General features: G+C 42.3%; 1 protein-coding gene across 1 annotated transcript; it reads left to right on the top strand.

Moving 5' to 3' along the window:
• Nucleotides 1-3,976: 3,976 nt before the first annotated feature.
• On the top strand, nucleotides 3,977-4,907 carry LOC123056045 (protein IRON-RELATED TRANSCRIPTION FACTOR 2-like). The gene is made up of 2 exons (XM_044479807.1): nucleotides 3,977-4,311; nucleotides 4,410-4,907. The coding sequence occupies exons 1-2, from the start codon at nucleotides 3,991-3,993 to the stop codon at nucleotides 4,905-4,907; spliced, it is 819 nt and encodes a 272-aa protein (XP_044335742.1). The 5' UTR covers nucleotides 3,977-3,990.
• Nucleotides 4,908-19,972: the final 15,065 nt, after the last annotated feature.

The raw sequence follows: 19,972 nt of genomic DNA, 5'->3' as shown, positions 1-19,972 counted from the left end.
CTAGATTTGTCTCCTAAATTTTTTGTAAATATTTTTTCGGGGTTCATACTACCATAGTAGAAATTGATGATCACAGTTGTACCTGAAAGAACTACTTCTTCCAGCAAAAGAGAAAACTACTTACTATCTAAAACATCATTTTTTTTAAACCGGAGGGAGTAGAATCTGGCCAATCATGTCGACGTAGAGTCAAGCGAATATTAGGCCGACACCTGGAAATGGGTATGTGTTTTTGGGAAGATCGATAAAATTTAATAACCAGGCAAGTTGGTGAAGGCACAGAGAGGGTGCCGCGAGAGGACGAGCTTGTACTACATGAAATCTAAAGTTGGCACATAAACCATTCATTGAATGCTTACAGTACAGGCTCTAGGAAAAAAATATTTGCACATGCAGCACATGACAAGGAATGAGATGGGTGCATAGGGGATGAATGGTGGACATTTATCTTGATTAATTTACAAATCATGGCGGTGATATCATCGATAATGAATGGTCGGATAAGGTGATATCACCGCGCTTCACCACATTTAGCAGCACAAATTTGCATAAACTCTCTCAACCTGAATCATATCCAATTTTGTATTCAACTATAAAATCTATTGCAATTCTTAGATTACATGTGTTGAATGACGGAGAGATGGCACTGTCTTCTATCATAGGGTTTGAAATCATGTAAGAGGGGCTTCACATATCATATATTTCTAGTATTTTCTTCCGAAACATTAATGAAAGTTGAGATGCGGCCCAAACTTCCTATTGAGACTTTAAGAAGGGTGCTACAAGATATACACATATTTCTATAACTATCCTACAAAACCAGTTGATACAAGGTGTAGGCCATTTCTTGATCACAAGCTGGAATTTTATATAGGGCAAAGCTAGAATCCAGTGGTCCTATTACGTTAGAAGTGGTCCCAACAAATATTCATTCGTACTCTTTTGGGGTTTTGTTTATGGAATCTATAGTTGGCTTCCCAAAATATTTTCTGTTGGTCTAGTCCATACCGTTATTACTTCAATAATTCCCAATTCATGTAATATTGTATGATATTGTATATGTATAAAACAAAACAAAGATTGGTTGAACCGTGTGTGTTGCCACCATAGAGGCCGCCTAGGCTAGTATCAACTACTTGCCAGTACACACACAAAAAGTTTGTACAAGATTGCAGAACGATAAGCTTCCTAACAGACTCTTTCCGGTTTATCAAAAACGAACCATAAGAAATGTTTATTGACCCACGGTTCAGCTGAACCTTGACTATCTGCCTTTTTTTTCATGTGGACATAGGAGCTAGTTTTGTAGGCTATTGCAGCTTATCATATTTTTAATCCCACATAGCACACGAACTAATGCAAAGCACATAGGCGATAACATAAAAAAATACTTCAAATTTACGAAGATTTGTTTTGCTTACATTGTGCATTTTGTGTCTTATATATACATGCATGCAAATTTTCAAGAAGAACTCGTATGTTTTGTGTGCTGTGAAAAAAAAAACCATGCTCCAAAAAACAAAAATTGGATACTTTGCACGTGGCATGGATTTTGAGTGGAACATAATCGACATCTATGGTCTCGAAACATGAAACTGTTGGTTCAGCAAATCTTCTCACCCCAAACGATTTACATCAAGAATAATGTACAACCCTTTGCTTTGTTTGCATTGTTGGATCATATACTGTGGTTTAGGGTAAGTCCAATAATTAACAAGACATTTTTATGTGTTCCACATCATCTAAAGGTAATTAATGTTTGCATACTCCTAAAAGAATCATAGTGGTTATCTCTAGCAATTACTTCTTAGTGTTATCTCTAGCAATTAATGTTTACATACTCCTAAAAATATAGAAAAGTGTGAAGAGAAAACCCTTAACTAAAAGAAATCAAACTTGTTGTCGTTTCTCTACCTTCAAACTCATACATCATCCTATGTGGCACTGCTAAGACGACACCATTGTATGTGCCCTAAGAAAACATCATTTTCGTAACCCTCCACGTCATAATAGAGATGGCAAGAAAAAACATGCCAGACAATAGTTTATTTCTTAGTGTAATTGGTAGCAGTTAGTATTTTGCATGGCTACAATTTTTGTGGTCATTAAAATTTGAGTATAAAATATGTGACTAAAAGATAACTAGTAGTATGATGGAGAAAAAAACGTCTTCTCTTAAGTGATAAGAGGATTTTGTGGGAAAACTAAAACTAAACTGAGGTTTTGAAGCTGTCCTTTTCCCATTCTATCTCTTCTTCCAAGTGATCAAGAATCATACTGGTTAAGAGGATTTCGAATTTAGATTTAGTATTAAAATAGTACTGCATGACATCTCTGATCAAAATCTTTATCTTTATCTTTACCTAATATTAAAGGGAGGATTGTTTCTCCACTTTTTTTCGTTTACGGTGGGACCAAGATATAATTTTCGTACGTCCCAGGTGTTTCTCCTGATTCGTTTCCGTCTAAAAAGAATCACAAATCACAGGACAAACAGATCCTAAATACTGCTCTCCATGGATTCGAACCCAGGCGATCACACTACAGAGCTCAAAGGGCTAGCCACCAGACTAAACAAACCTTGGTGTTTATCAGCAGCGCGAATTTTAAATTTAGCTAGCAATCGCGCGAGATACTGAGAGGAAAAGTTTCTTAAAGTAAATATATTTTAGAACATGAAAATTTTGCAAGGTTGTTAATAAAAAACTGAAACTCGAACAATTTTTTAAAGAACAATATTTCTCTTTTTTTTTGAAACCTGAGTATTTTTTAAAACACAAACATTTTTTTAAAACTAGGAGGTACTGTAGTGTTTATTTTTTGAATTTGCAAATATTTTAAACACACAAATATGTTTTGAACTTTAAATTGAAAAGGCAAACATTTTTTAAAACATGTTTTCTTTTAAAAAATGGGAGGTACTGTAGCTAAATTGCTTTAATCTATACCTATTAATAAAACTTGGCGAATTTTTGAAATATGGATGCATTGTTTTAGTTTAATTTATTAAACTAGGGATATGGAAGGAATCTTTTTCTCTGTCGCGTCTTCACGTACGACCAGTCTCACTTGGCCCAGTGACTCTCGTCAAAATGCATGAGTCCAACTAAGGTTTCATGGTCTATCTGACACAAACTACTCAATTTACATGATTACAGACATATATTGTGTGCAGTGCTTTTCCCTATTATATTAGCCAGATGATTAAAAAAACTTTGTTTAACGTTCTTGATCTTCGCCTGACACGAAGGCGACTCAACAATCCAGCTAATGAACCTGACCAACTTTGGTTAGTGACAACTGGTACCGTGACCACCGGCGACGAGGACGGCAAAGACGACCAGGACAAACATGTGTCTGGTGTTATATTGAAATGGAGGATGTGGACCTGAGGACGAGTTATTAGTCATGTTTATTATGTTATGGGCATTAGGTGATGTCTTTAGCGATGCTCGATGGATAAAAGGCGTGTTTTCCCCCATTGCAACGCACGGGCATGTTTGCTAGTACTCCCTCCGTTTCAAAATAATGACTCAACTTTGTACTAACTTTAGTACAAAATTGGGTCATCTATTTTGGAACGGAGGGAGTACATTGGGAGGTCTATTGCAGTACCGAAACTACATCATCTCTCGCTCTATAAATATAAGCCAATGACTTTGGAACTGGCTAATAGCTCCATAGGGCCTATGATTGATAGTCAATTTTAATCATCACATCAAAAACTGGATTAGGGATTCAGGGTATCTTTCTCCACTACTACTAGTTTTTTTTTTTAAACTCCACTACTACTTTCTCCGTTCGGAATTACTTGTCTCGAAAATGGATGTATCTACGTCTAGATACATCCATTTCTGAGACAAGTAATTTCGAACGAAGGGAGCAGTAGATAGGCTGCTACTTGTGGGCGCTCACAAAAGAATATTGCCAAGCTAGGTAGCTAGTACGTTCCATCTGCAGCCTTCCAAAAATACTGCCCAACTGCCTGTGATGGATCACCAGCTGTACGGGGACCCGTCCGCGAACAGCTTCTCTCCGCTGGAGGCGCAGATCTTCTCCGGCCAGCTGCCGCTGTCACCGCCGTGGCAGAATATCGACGTCGACGTCGACCTGGACCTCGACGTTCTCGAGGACGACATAGTCCGCGAGCTCTCCGGGAGGCCGGCAAACGCGGCATCGTCAGGCTCCGGCTCCGGCAGCCCCGGCTCCCACAAGAAGCTCAGTCACAACGCGTACGAGCGCGACCGCCGGAAGCAGCTCAACGAGCTCTACCTCTCTCTCCGTTCTCTCCTCCCGGACGCCGACCACACTGTAAGCTATAGCTACATCTATAATATTAGTGTCAGGAGAGGTAGCATGAGAGGAATCAAGAGTTCCTGATGTGCCTTTGCTGCCTTGTGGTTCTGCAGAAGAAACTGAGCATTCCGACGACGGTGTGTCGAGCGCTCAAGTACATCCCCGAGCTGCAGAAACAGGTGGAGAATCTGGAGAAGAAGAAAGAGAAACTTGCTAGTGCCAACTGCAAACCAGGGGTACTGAGCGCGAGCGGCAGCATAGCTCCAACTGTGTCCGCTACTTGCCTCAACGACAAGGAAATCATGGTTCAGATTAGCTTGCTGAGAGGTACGGATGCTGCTACAGCTCTACCTCTTTCCAAATGTATCAATGTACTGGAGAATGAAGGACTTCAGCTCATCAGTTCATCAACTTCCTCCACCTTTGGGAACAAAATGTTCTATAACCTCCATCTTCAGGTAAATCTTTTTCTGTTAATACTAATCATAAGGTGGATGCATACAACACACACCACAATCATATACAAACACATAGCATTTACAAGTTTTTTATCGATGAAAGACATTCATTCAATCAAATCATCATGGATTCATGGTGATATAACCGTCTAGCCTCTACATATAGCACGATGCACACAACATTTACAAGTTACTCACATGTTTCTAATATTGAATATTAACTGTATGGCCACTGACATGGTCACACATGCTCTGTTGTATCTTGTATGACATGTTCTACCTCAGTTATCTGTTAGACTATTACATGTCACCAACTTATTGAAAGAAACGCCCCCAACATCGTCCCCTAGGGAAACACGGGAGGCACTCCTTCGCCGCCGCAGCAAGAAACCCTCTCAAACCACATCCCCTTCCCTCGCCGCCGCCTAGCAAAGCCCCTCGGAAGTAGGTGGCGGTGGGGTCGTGCTGCCACCCCCTCTCTCATCCTCGCATCTCATCCTCCTTGCCACTCCGGTGCTTCGGAGTGACATCGTATCTCCTTGCCGGATCCCACCCCACTCGAGCTCTGGGTCAGCTGCCGCCGTGACTCGCCCTCCTTCAATTATGGGTCCGCGGATTCTTTCAGGGGCTGGAGTGCAGCCACCTTCGACTGTTGGATTCCAGGGGTTGTAGCCAGCGGGATTGCGTCCTCTGGCTCCTGGTCCGGTCCTTTGGCCACCGGCGGAGCCAGCCCTCTACTAGCCAGGCGCGACCGTCAAGGTTGTCCTCTTCTAAATCTGATGTCCCGGTGCTTAGCGCCTAGCCGCTAGGTGGTCCATTCCAAAGAAGCAGGGGCTGCTTCTTGTCCTGACCATGGCGGCACCGACCGGCCACTCGAGTGGTGGATTCGGTGGCCACTGAAGGGTCTTCATGAGGGTTCCTCTTTTCGGTGGCTGCTGTCACTGGCTTGCACTGGCGAGCTTGCAGGATGCAGCCGGAAGGCTCCTTTGTGTATTTTGGTGGCTCTCACTTCAGCCAGTTTGCATTCGGTGGTGAGAATCTATGGGCGTCCGCTTGATGCGAAGGGTATGGTTGGGCAGCTACGATGGTGGTGCAGTCATGACAAGACTATGATGCCCTTGTAGTAGTGGGGCTCCGAAAAGTGGTAGCAACAACACTTGATTGACTTTAATTTGGTGATGGTTCTTGAGTACCCAATCTGGATCTCCGGGGTGAAAACCCTTAGCCTGAACGAGTTGGTTATAATTGGCAATGGTGATGTTTTTGCGCCATTAACCGTGTTGATGGCATTGCTCGCTCAGACTTGTTCATCAGGGTGAAAATCTAGAATCTAGCCTTTGAAGCTTGGACCAGTGATGGTGGTGCTTGAGCGTTGTTCCCTTTCATATGGTGTTGTTGTTGAAGAATCTTTCTCATGGTCCTTGTGGTGTCAATAGATGGTTGATGCGGATATGGTCGCTTTTGTACTTTATCGATCACATTTGATCGCTTTGGGGATGTTTTCTTTTTCCTTGCTTAGGCATAGCTTTGATCTTATATGACGTTGCTTTTGTCAGCATGTGTTTTTCTTTTGTATGTGCGTTGATGTTGGTTGTGTGCATCCTAGTTATGTAGAGCCCAAGTGTATGCCCATTGTGTTTATATCCCCTTGTTGGTTCATTTTGAGTCAATACAATCCACCCTTTAGTGCAAGGATCAGTTAGACTATTTTACATAACTAAAATGTATAAGAGGTCCTAGTCCTATTTGAAGGGTGCCAATGTATTTACGGTTCTTCAGAACTTCAAATTTGGAACCTACCATGCAGTAAGTGATTTAGGCTCAGTTCTTTTGGGCGATTCTCCCAGAATCTTGAGAATCGACCCTGCGCCCAACTTCTCCCAGAATCTTGTATCCATATCTTTTTTACAATCCTAGTTGTTCACATCCTAAACCCAACTCCAATTAATGAAGCCATGTTATCCGATGTGTGAAAATTATGTGTACGTGGCAATAGTATGTGCCCTAATTGGAGTTGGTTTTTTTTTCTTTTCTCTAGAAAAGTAATATAAGGGCATACAATGTAAGGAAAAGGCAATCGGAACTTCTTAGCCAAAATGACAATGGCTATGTTGAAGGGAAGTGGATACCGATGGTGATTTGGGGCTTTCTCCGACGCGGACTTGCCCCTAGAAATGACGATGCGGTAGTGTTGCCTGGTTTAGGGCTTGGTGGTGCTAGCCCATAGAATAGAGTAAATGGCCACCCCCAATATAGAAATGGACATTACAGACGACTCTAATACACAACTCTCAGGTGTCTTTGAGTTCCGCCTCTAGGCAATAATAGTTTATACTCGTAGTTCCAAGTATTGGAGGCCGTTCTAGAACTATGATTGTTTCCTACCGGAACAGGTGTCTAAACAAAAACCACCTCCAATACTTGTGAATTGCAAGTGGTATTCTATGATCAACTGCATTCGTTAGTTTCGTATTATAGCCTGTTTCTACCCTAGAACTGCCTGTATTTTCATTTTAGGGCTGCAAATTAACATGGTGCTGCTGAACATGCATTTTCAATCCAAATACACAACAAATTCCTAGCAAACACCCATCATAAATTCATCATATCACATATACATCCCATCCACATTTATCTCATAAATCATAATTGCATTGCACTTCATAATACATTCATATCTTTCCAAATGCAACAAAGTCCTGCTACCTAAAATCTATACAGTTATATTGAGCAAACAAAATAAATAACCATTTTGTTTTGTTGGTAACTTTGTTGCCGTCTATTTTGTCTACCAACCACGCCAATGGGGAGAAAAAACTTGACTCTAGTTACTCTATATTGAGCCCATGCATTAGAGCTATATGCTCAACCATATGTTATGTACTGACCCTAATGTCTTCTCAACAACACTTCAGATTTCACATTCCAATGTGACTTTCAGCTCCATCATTGGAATTGAGGTTGAGAGATAAGATATGGTGAGACGATGATTCGTACATGTAGAGCACACAGATTTCTAATTGAATAGTAACTTAATAAATGTAAAACATTTCTAACAAATGGTAGACTTACAAATGTTACAAATGACACAAAGGTTGTCTTACTCGAACCGGCATGATCAAGCGTTTCCATCCCAAAAAAACTAGTGCAGCTAAAAAGAGACATGTCACCAATGTAACATTTTAGTGGCACCACGCAAAATACTCTTAGAAAAATGATTTGTTTTGTATGCCAAAAGATCACAATAGCAATCATGTGTGTATGTATCCTTGTTTACATAAACTAAAAAAGGTTTAATTCGCTAAACTTAAGAAGCACACATAGGCATTGCAAAATTAATAGCCATAGTCATTGCAAAATTAGTGTGCATAGCCATTGCAAAATCTATGTGCATATGCATCAAATCACAATAAGCTCAAATTTATTGTTTAAAACATAAAGAATATACCTAATTAGTGTATCTCTACAACTGTAGTTGCACAAAATAAATAATATATCTAATTAACATAATTCTACAAATATAGTTATTAAAATTACAGTTACACAACTAAAGCAGCTATCCAATAAACCTAACCATATCAGTGGAGGGATTATACCTCATGTTCGTTGGGGGGAGAGACTGCAATGACAAGGGGTTTGCGGTGGTGGCTACTCTGTTGGGCTAGTGCACCGAGTCCCCTCGAGCTCGAAGAGGTGCAATGGGGTGATCATAGATGGCACAACACACATGCCAACTCGCTATTCCCGCTGATCATGACAATGATGGGGTGACATCGGTGATGGTATCGTGCGGCAGATCGAGTGCCGTCGACGCCAAGGAGAGGTGAGTAAGGGTTTGGTAAAATGGGATGAGATGGGATCTTGTAGTTAGTGCTTCTCGGCGCCAGACACGACTTTGAATAGAAAGACACCTATAATACTTAAAGTATGGATGCGTTTCCACCTGTTAAACCACCTCCAATACGTAAGTAGTAGAGGTACGGTGGTTCCTTGGATCCACACTAAAAACCATCTCCAACAATATTTTTCATAGCTAAATATATATCATTATATTTGCAGTCATCCTTACAACACAATGTTGATTTAATTATAATAACAAATATAAAAGATCACATATAAAACAAAAACACCTGAAAGTTATCTCATCAATTGCATAAATTCTTAACAAAAGTGCATTCCATGCCATTGTCATATAGGAAAATACATTGCACTTTGAGACAATAGGCACTTTTTTACTTAGAAAAAAAACACATGAGATTACAAAGTACAACTCAGTTATACTACTAAAAGTACTACAACTATTACGAAATAACTTCTGTTGATATGGACATGGAGTACAACTCAGTTATACTACTAAAAGTACTACAACTATTACGAAATAACTTCTGTTGATATGGACATGGCTTTCTCGCCTTTCAAAAGGTCCTCGGGGTGAGCGGGCGCATACCTAGCAAACCCAGTATAATTGGTTGCACCATCTCGCTTCTTCAGTGTGCGATTGTGGCAGCCATGGAAAGTGCCTTTTCTCAATGTCGGTGGCAAGGGTCGATGGTGAAGGCGGTGGTGGCAATAGAGCATGCCCCCTTCTAACCTCCCCCGATACAAAGGCAACAGTGGCGGCGGAGCCTTTGGCAAGACACTCCATAGAGAGGGCGCATACCTACTGGACCCAATAAAATGGGTGGCTCCACCTCATTTTTTGGTCCGATTGTGCTGGCCACGACAGGGGCCTCGAAGACAAAAGAAAGAATTGTAGTGGGGCGTGATTGTGGCAACTAGGGTGTGGCTCCTCGGGCGGCACTAGCCCATGTGCCGCCAGCCATGCCCTCACCCTCTCTTGAATTGGGGAACCAAGCCATTGCCATTTGCAATAATGAAGAAAATTTGCGGTGGCGGTGGTGCGATGGGTTTGGTATCTGAGGGTTTACATACCCTACTAATAAGTCTCATTGGCTACATACTAGTAGCGGCAGTTTGGAATCTGGAATCGCCTACATTAGTGTGTCAACTCACCGGAGGTAGTTTTACTTTTCAATACCGTCCCAGCATGCTCGCTAGAGGCAGCTAGATGCCTTCGTGCTCAGAAATTCCTCCCTGGGTTGCCAGAAATACTCAAAATTGTATTAGTGGACTATGCAAATTAGTTCATTTATCATTAACTTCAATCTTTAACACTTTATGGGGCACATGGTAGGGCCCCTCGACATGCTAGGAACTTCTAGGGTTGACCCTCTACCAGAATAGTTTTATATCAAAAAATTAATAGCAAATATAACTCTCATTTAACGTAAATTATTAAAATAAGGTGGTAAATGACCGTAGGGTTCTACATAGGTTAGACAAAAAAAATAAAGTCACATAGTGTGACCCCAACAAAAAACCATAATATAAGGTTTCATTTTTAACCACGTGGAATACTCCGCTATATATAGCGGCACTGCTTTGAGGGTGCACATGAAAAAACTTATAGCCTACATTAATAGCTTGAACAAATATAGAACTTACACCCTCATGATTTGCGCTAATGGAGTAGATATATTTGATGGATTCACTTCATTGTATCACCCAAAGAGTGGGACCTTGGATCTACCTAGAAACTGGGGGGGTGGGGGAGGCAAGAGAGTGGGCTCTTAAATCTAGTTGATGGTGGGGGTGGGGGAAGGGGGGAGAACATATCTGGTGCACCGGACGCATTAACACATTTACTATCACATTGGGATAACATCAATATATGTTTTCACAAAATCCAAAAAAATCTAACACATTGGCATAACATCAATATACATTTTCACAAAATTTCGTATCAAAATTCGAAACATTGCTCAAGATATAAAAATGACAAATTTGATATCAGTGTGATAATGGGCGAAATCTAAAGCCCAACTCGTGTTTATACTATTCAGTGTCGAATTTGTCATTTTTTATATCTCAAGCTAATTTTCAAATTTTGATACGAAATGTTGTGACAACATACAATAATATTATGCTGATATGCTAGATTTTTTTCAATTTTTAAAAACATTTGAAAATGTCCTAAGTTTGGTGCACTGGTAGCACCAAATGGCCCAGTGCACCAGATACGTTCTCGGGGAGGAGGTCATGTGGAGGAGAGACAGAGAGAGCGATGGTAGGGAGATAATGACTAGATTGTGACCATAATGTCTCAAGGGACAATCGAGTTTTGAGAGGGTTTTTGTGTAGAAAACAACCTTAAATTATTATTTTTTGTTTAGAAAAATTGTCTTGGTGGTGTCTAGATATCCATGGTGGTTTTCTAAAATAGTATTCATAGATGTCATTTCGTAGTTTTTGCCGACTGAACACCATAGCTGAGAAAGCCTAAACCAGGTAAAAATTGGATTGGATCATTTTTATTGTCCAACATCGGTTTGACCCCATTTTCATTATCGGAGGGATCACCGCATAGAAGCACACATGGTTTTCTCTCGGAAAATGAAGCACACCGATATTCATTTACTTATTTAATTATTTATTATTTCAAGAACATTGCAACCAATCTTGTAAATGCACGGATAGGTGACAAATATATTGTGGGTCTACACTGTTATCTTTTCAACAGATGATTCAAGAAGCCCTATCAATTTGTAACATCGCTATATGGGTTTTACAAAGTCAATAGTAAAGAATAGCCATATCGTAGATCACCACACATAATTATTATTCATTCATCTTAAAAAGTATCATACCAAACCATAAAGATATGTTTTGCATCACTTTAGAAGGTACTCCTTGGAAACCAAATTATTAACATCATGAAATGGGGGCTACTTTTAGAGAAAATGAAATTTAGAATTTAAAGCTATTTTAATGCATTTGGCCAAGAGAGACTTTTGTGAGAGACTCCTTAAATCGCTCCTATTTTGTAGAGGTGATATGTGAGGCCCTTTTGGTTCTCTATTGATATATGATCATGCTGCTCTTCTAGCTCTTTCAGTCTGTAGTGGTACTTTTTAACTATTTTAGAGATGATGTATACTGATCATAAAAGTGATAATAAATGTGTACAATATGTTCTCGTGATAAGGGTTGGTTGGTGGATGCACCGTACTTGTTTTTGCTTGAGTTGAGTTCAAGGAGGTTTATATTCATTTCTGCTAGATCGTGCTACAATAGAAATACTCAATATGGATAGTGCCACTATAAATGTCTTATAAAACATGAAGATATTGAGTATTGTGAAGTCTGCCACAATAATGCCATGAACCTCACTATTTTATCATCTGACCAATTTCTACTAAAATTTATTCTCTTAAGTTTCTTATGAGGACCTTTTATATTCATATGCCATCTCCAATCTATATATAGTCAGTCACTTGTGAGCAGCATTGCGATTTCCTGCAACTGGTGCAGTGCACTCTCGATCGACCCCCAACAAAAAAGTTTAAAACTTAAACAGAGTGTGGCACAAATATATACCTCACGATAAAGAGTAAAGGAGCGGGTAATCAAAACTCTTCCCAAAACAGTTGGTTGTTCACTTTGAGTATTTTATTGCAGCCAGGCAATCGAGCTATTGCTAATTATATAAATATTGGTGGATGGGCATTTAATCCAGTGGTTGGAACGCTGCTTTGCCTCCTAGCCGGCTTGGGATCAAACCCAGGTTCTCACACCTTCAATCTTAATTAAAATTAATATTAAAATAGAAGCAATATTGTATGTTGTCTTCAATGAGAGGAAAAATGAGGTGTCGATCGACTTACAAATCTTACGTTGGTGATTCTAACACTTAAATTTATATCCAATGAAAAATGGGTAGTTATACATTTCTAAAAGTACCAGCAAAAAGGCCTGTGCGTTGCAATGGAAGAAAAAAAATACCACACGCTCTTAATTTACAAAAAATGTTCTATAATCTGAGAATTTGTAGCTATTTCTTAAATACATGAAGAGTTGTTTTTGTTAAAAAGATACATGATTTTTTAATCATAAAAAGATATTTTTTTGTCTGGAAAAGAACATTTTTGTATGGTCTCATGTTGACGCAGGTACTTGCGCCCCCTATTTCATCACTATTTCTTGCCATACATGTCATAAGTATTGGTCCTTGTTTCATCACTAATTATATCTTATCAAATTTGCCTTTTATTCTATTTTTTGTCATGCATGCCTCCTTTTTACTTTTTTCATGCATGTCCTCTCTTTTTCTTCTTATATATGGGAGAATAGGGCAACATCTCATCTTTATAGGATCTCCTCTGTATTGTCTCTTTTATTTATTTTATAGCGGACATCCCATCTTTATTAGGTCCTTCTTTTATTTCTTGTCATGCATGTCCTTATTTGTTGGGTGTCTCTACCAAATTTATCTTCAATTTCATGTCCAATCCTGATTTTGCTGAGGTGTTCATCCCCAATCTGAATCGGTACCGGTATGGAAAAAAGACAGATAATGCATTGTTCATTAACATTGCAGCCTAGATATATTTTTTAAATTGTTAACCGGTAAAATAACATCATATTCAGATTCTACATATTTTTTAATCAAATTCCATATATAGCATATTAAATTTGGAGTTGTTGTTTAGAAGATATGAGTATTTTAAATATATTTGATATGTACTGCGGGTTTAATGTCAGAAACATCAAGAGGTTTTCTACAAAATAGCATGACGGACTAAGAATACCTATTTCTTTTATTAGTAGGTATAGATATAGATATAGATATACAACTGAACGATTGTACGTTTCTACATCTAAAGTTGCAGATAATATTTTGTGCAACTCTAGGTCTCCCCGAGCACAACAACTTGGCCAACTTCGAAATAACAATATCTGTCGCCTTTAGCAAATAAAAGTAGATGTTAATAGGTCCATGTAACCATTGTACTGTATTGAACGGCAAGCCAACAGGGTTTTTACATTAATTAATGTACTGTCCTGATATATGAAACTTGACTTCTTTTTTTTTGCGACTATGAAACTTGACTTGTTAACACACAAGAAATAAATAATTAGGAAATGTCGACTTGTTTGTGTTGCTTTTATGTTAAAATTTACTCACTTGCATGTGTCAGAATAGTTGCTTGTACTCACGGAAACCTTACTGTTTCATCTCATCATTTTTGTCGAAACAGAGAAGTCAAGGAGCGCTAAACATGGAGTGTCCATCGTTCTGTGACAAATTGGAACAAGCCGTCAGGAAAACAGCAGGACTATATCTGCAGCAGTAGTGGATTATTATTCTTAACTATCATAAATAAAGATTTCTTAAATAGTTATGAGATGCTTGCATACTGCGTTGTGGGTGCTCCATATAATTTTGTGTGTAGCTTGTGTTCCGTGTGATCATTGGCTGTATATGCTTGAGTAAGTACATTTTGTTACGTATGAATGTATCAACACATGGAGGTGAGATCGATAGGATAAAGCAAACAAAGGAAATAAATATGATGTGTATGTGGGAGTTATCGCATCTGGAAGATTTAAAGTATACACTATCTTGCGAAAGGCCAAAAAGCCATATATTAAAATCAACTAACGATTACAGGAGCATTCTTAATAAAAGTTAGAAAAATACACACATGTCCTTAGGAAAATTGATGGTGCCTTCCTCCTACACTTGTCTGTGGCAGGCCATGAGCAAAACTCGATGCCGCCTCTATACCTCTGCATCACCATCGGAGCCGGGAAAACATTGTTGACGCAGCTGTCGGGAAGGCTGCCAGCGGCGTCTAGGGAAGGGATCATCACCGGGTGCATTGCCACATATTTATGTTTTCAGCAGCCTTCTCTTTGTAGCAGCAAAATGTCATCAACCCTGGTGGACATCAAAGTTTTCTTGAAGTGAGTGGCTGCAGCAGCGACGATCTGCATCTGTTGGTCTACTCCCTCCGTCTAGGTGTGTAAGTCATCTTACGTTGTGCACCGCGACCAAGGCGTAGAGTAAAACGAGAAAACTTAATGTCTTTTTGCTAATTAATAGCACTGCATGCAATGAACTAACCACTGCATGTCATGTTTGGTTGTCTCAAGTCATTGAAAGCATGCATGGCCCACATTTCTTATTGGTTGATATGGCACAAAACAAGAAACGAGGAGGGAGTTAATGTACCGTGCCTAAGTGTTTTGGGATTATTTGGTTTTCGTAAGGTGACTTACACACCTAGACGGAGGGAGTACCATGGGTTCTAGCTCAGCGATCAAGATGGAGTGGTTCCCAACACGGTTGAGGACTTCAGTGTAGCCCACTTGTTGGACTTCTTCAAGTGGGGAGTAATCACTGTTTTGGTTACGGGTCGAAATTTCAAGATTTCCCATGGTTACCGCGTATTTCCGTGCCCCTCGGTAAATCGCCATACCAAGCAAAAAATACCATTTTTAAAAAAAAATTGAATTTAAACACTCGATTTACTGTAAAGTACGTAGGATCTAATTAATGCCATGAGAGTTGGTTCTGGCGTGTTGGTAGCAACCTAGTTCCTGCTTTGTGAGGTCTCTGGTTCGAATATTCGTTCATTCACTTGTTTGAATTCTAAATTCAACTACAAAATTCGCTTGAAATATTCTTGTATTTCTCGGTAACCGTGGTAACCACATTTACCAATCCCCCTCGGTAAAATTGCCTAATTCGGTAACCAAAACCTTGGGAGTAATACATCATAAATGTATCTGTATTTTTGTAGTTTCCATATCATAGTATTATTGAATATATAATATCTTATCATTGATTTGGACTAACATGTTAATAAAGTGAGAGTGCATGTTGTTGTTTTTTGTTTCTTCGGCTAAACAAGAACAATTATTTTCCAAACGTCAAAAAAATTCAAGAAAATTCCGGAGTTAATTGCATCAAAAGAGAAAACATGCGCCAAATTGTGGAGCCAGGAAGTCCATAGGGCCAGACACCCCCTTGCATCACCTAGTCTTACGGCATGCTGCTAGGGTGTATTAGATGGGGTAAATCTCCGTATGATGTGCATTAGATGGAGTAAAACTATGTATGATCATACAAAAATCGGTAGAGAGAGAGTAGTGTGCATTAGATGGAGTAAATCTCCGTATGTTAAGTATTTCGGTGGCAATAACAGAAAACTCACAACTGTGTTTGTCACATTAAGGATAAAAGTATAGTTGACTCATTGTCCCGGTAAGGAGTGAGGGATAAGGAAATTTATTATCAAGTGTATGTCATTTCACTCAATGCAATGTTTTGTTTTAGTACTTAATATTTGAAGATGCATGATAGATTTCGATCTCTTGGTGAAGTATCAATTATAGATGAAATAGATGTCGATCTATAGATACACAAACATGCTACCTATATAAAGTATGTTGCAAAGACTTTGCCAGAATGATCAAGGGTGCAGGCTCTAAGTTTAAGTAGGAGTGGAGTCTTTAGAGGTTCGTTGAGAAAGAATAAATAGACAAAAGTAAATGCAAGCATTTAGGGCTGTAGAAAATATATAGAACCTACAATATTCGTTGTTGTATTGATCTGACCCTTGTGGGGTATATATAGAGTACATGCGAGGGAGAGAGACTTGGAGTAGAGGGCAAGTCATACATGATTTAACATATTCTATCTCTAACCCCTATCTCTATCTTAAACACATTTATATTCTAACATCCCCCCTCAGTCGTAGCGGGAGTCAAGCAGACGATTGCGACTGAATTTGAAGTCTTGCACTTCTGTCGCCTTCCCCGTTGCACCATCATCAACTCCCTCTTTGATGGGTTGGCACCTAGGGTGGTGACTGCGTCCCCTTCCTGTGCCTTCCTTCTCTCTCCTCTCTTCCCTCCCACAGTCACAGCGGGAGTGGCGTGGACGTTGATAACGACGTGGACGCTGTTGACTGGAGCTGTTGCCGATGTGTTTGTTGTAGACCAAGCCATTAATGTCGATGTCGAGGTAGCCGATCATGGTGATGTAGCCGTGGTCGATGTAGTCGTGGTCGATGGTGTAGTCGTCGTGGATGATGAAGCCGCACAAAGCCGGAGACGCAAAAAAATGCACTATGACGGAGCTGCAGACGTGGACAATGCACCTTGCGAATGTCAAAAGGTGTCGTCGGCGATGAGTCCACCGGTTTTGCCAAGACCAAAGGAAACCCATCGAGCACACATAGGTTTTGCCAGAACCATGTGGCCGTGTAGGGTCGTCACTGTAGTGACGCCGTGTCGATGCAGTCGTGCCGTCGTGAATGACGCGGTCGATGCCGTCATCGTGACGCGGTCATTGCCGTCGTCGAGGTCGCGTCTTGCAGAAAAGTCTGTCAGAGGACGCTAAGTGTCCATCTTGTGGACTAGGCGACGGCGGTGTGTTGACGAAGATGTCAGTGAAGACCACGTTGACGAAGATCTTGGCGATGAAGTGTTGGTGATGACATTGCAGCGGCGTGTCGACGATGATGTCGCTTGAAGGCGTCCCTCGCGATGATGTGTCGATGCCGTGTTGTGCGAAAGAAATATGTTGGCTCGTAGCCTGAGGTAGTTGTACAGCTTGGAGCATGGCAGGGTTGGCAGAGGAGTAGATCGGCTGGTACTCTGGTGTATGTCGGTGGAGGGTGCAGCAGGTCCAGTCGATGGAGGTCGCGCGTCCTTCGCGCGCATGGTTGCTGCGGCCTTCGGATCTGTGGCAGCGCTGGTGCGTAACGAGCGAGTCAAAGCCGAGGCGGTAGCCCGGCTTGCAGTCACCGTCAGGCTGCAAGCATGCATACCATAAAAATTCCCTTGGGTGGCCGTGACATGCACTTGGTACCTGCGTGCATGGCATCCGACGGCGCCCGCGTGTTCGCATGCGCTCGGTGTTGGCCTCGCCTTGTGGGCGACACGCACCTGTGGCCGTGACCGACGTCGTGACAGCCTGGTGTCAGAGATGCGATCGCTTGGACGCAGCCGACCTATCGGCCAGATCGACACAACATTGTCCCGATGCAGAAGAGGCCGATGTAGATTGGATCGAGGTCACGCGGCCGGAGCGCACGGACGCGGAGCCGCTGCAGGAATACGCGCTGCAGTTTCCGCGCGTGGAGTCAATTGCTCGCGGAGGTTTCGCCCTCCCGTGATCCGGACGTGAGCGTCGTCGTTGCGGCTGGGCCTGGTCACCGTGGCTTGACGAAGTTCATGCCGGCTCGTCCCGGCTTGATGCCGTCGAGATGCCGATTTGCTGTCGATGTAGACGATGACGCAGGAAGCCCCGCGTGGGATCGTCAATTGTCCGCTGCCCGCGTGACTTCAAGCGGCCGCGTGGCACCGGAATTTGAGGGTCCTCAGATTTATTTATGGCTAAAGAGAAACTAATCTAATAGAATTTCGAAAATTAGAATTGAAACTGATCTAATCTATAATCTATGGATCCGATCTAATCTTTTGATCGATCGGGTACCGCGCCCCCGGAAGAGAGATTAATCTCCTCGGGGTCGGCGCACTGCGGAAGCATAATAGGAACCTAGGGTCGGCGTCGTGAGACTAACCGCTCTTATACCATGTAGAAAATATATAGAACCTACAATATTCGTTGTTGTATTGATCTGACCCTTGTGGGGTATATATAGAGTACATGCGAGGGAGAGAGACTTGGAGTAGAGGGCAAGTCATACATGATTTAACATATTCTATCTCTAACTCCTATCTCTATCTTAAACACATTTATATTCTAACAAGGGCGTCTTCCCAAGAATGACGTGATTGGAACGGAAGGCATTGGCTCTGCAAGTGCCTCAAACCCTCTGAGAACAAACTCCTCAACCATTACAAGATCAAAAAAGTAGGACACTATGGGCGTGTTTGGTTGCCCGCATGCAGCCCAACCAGGCCCGCGCGGGATGTGCGCGGCCTGTTTGGTTGGCTAGGCTGCATGCGGTTTGAGACCCGCACGAACCTCAAAGTAGCCCGCAGGCTGGCCCGGCGGAAATTGCCGAATCGGCAGTTTCTCGCGAGACTGGTCGGGCGCGGCCGCGCATGCAGGGTAGTTGCACGCCTCGGGCAGCGCGGGAGACGGAGGCGACGTCTCATTACTCGCCCCCCACTCTCCTGTCATCGCCCAGGCGCACTGTTCCCACCGCTCCCTCTCTCTCCCTCACCGCCCCTCCCTCTTCTCTCCTCTGCTCCGATGGCTCCGCCACGCCCACCGCCGCGCCGCCCTCTGACCCCGGTCGACCAGCGCATCTCCAGCATCCAGGAGCGCTGGCTGACCGGGCTCCGGAACTCGTGCTGCGACCTGGCCTCGGCGCTGCGGGCGCCGTCCCCCATCTGCTGCCGGCCTCCACGAGCGCCGGCCAATGCGGTGTCGGCCGCTCCTGCTCCGCCGCCGATTCCGGACCTCGTGGTCCTTGGCTCGGCGGCGCCGCCAACGGAGTCGCCCCTTCTTGGGACACCATTGGGCTCGGGGGTTTTCTTGACCCCCATCCAAGGGTTTTCTCCGGTCGGCGGGTCGTCCTTCTCGACCTCCGGCGTGGCGTTCAGCACGGGGCCGATGCCGCAGGCCGTCGCCGGGGCCGGCTCGTCCTCTGCTCCGCCACCTCTATCGTTCCCGCCGGGGTTTTCACCCCGGCCTCGGTTCGCCGCGGCTGCGCGTGCTCCGGTGAGTCAAATTCCCTCAAACCTTGCTCCTAGATTTAGATTTGCGGTTAATTTCTTAGGCATGTGCTAGGATTGATAGGATTCTAGCAGATCCGATTGGATGCGATCCCAATCGAATTCAATCGGACTGATTTGTTCTTGTTATGTACAGTGTGTGTGCTAGTGCTTGTGTTCATACTAGAATGCTAGTAGTTGTGTTACATGCTAGATTCATGTTCATGCTAGAATCCTAGAATCATGCTAGTCCGAGTCCTACTACATGCTAGATTTGTGCTACATGCTAGTAGGTGTGTTCATGCTAGAATCATGTTCATGTTGAGTGATGAATGCTAGAATCATGTTGACTGATGGCATGTTCATGTTAGGATCATGTCCTTGTTTCATGTTGCATGTTGAAGCTAGGGTTTGTGCCATGAGTGGATGTTATACGTGCATGTAGTAGGACCATTTTAGGATGGTCCCAAATCTACATGGCTGCACATGGGTGCTATTGGCACTTACTGTTGCTATTTTTAGATGTTTCCTTGTTTAGAATAGTGCAGTGATCAGTGCCAGTTGCAGCAAAGAAGATGCCACTGATCAGTGACTTGCCCAACAACAAGTGTCATTGATAAGTGGCATTTGCCCCTAGGCAAATGCCACTTATCAATGGCACTTGATGTTGGGCAAAATGG

Source organism: Triticum aestivum, chromosome 2D (assembly GCF_018294505.1).
Source record: "Triticum aestivum cultivar Chinese Spring chromosome 2D, IWGSC CS RefSeq v2.1, whole genome shotgun sequence".
Taxonomy (NCBI): domain Eukaryota; kingdom Viridiplantae; phylum Streptophyta; class Magnoliopsida; order Poales; family Poaceae; genus Triticum; species Triticum aestivum.
Note: the sequence above shows the minus strand (reverse complement) of the source record. Positions and strands in the feature narration are given on the sequence as shown.

Excerpts from the sequence above, each read along its gene's own strand:
- LOC123056045 (XM_044479807.1), top strand. The coding sequence starts at position 3,991 with ATGGATCACCAGCTGTACGGGGACCCGTCCGCGAACAGCTTCTCTCCG. Across the intron at positions 4,312-4,409 it reads TCCCGGACGCCGACCACACT|AAGAAACTGAGCATTCCGAC; the intron begins GTAAGCTATAGC and ends GTGGTTCTGCAG.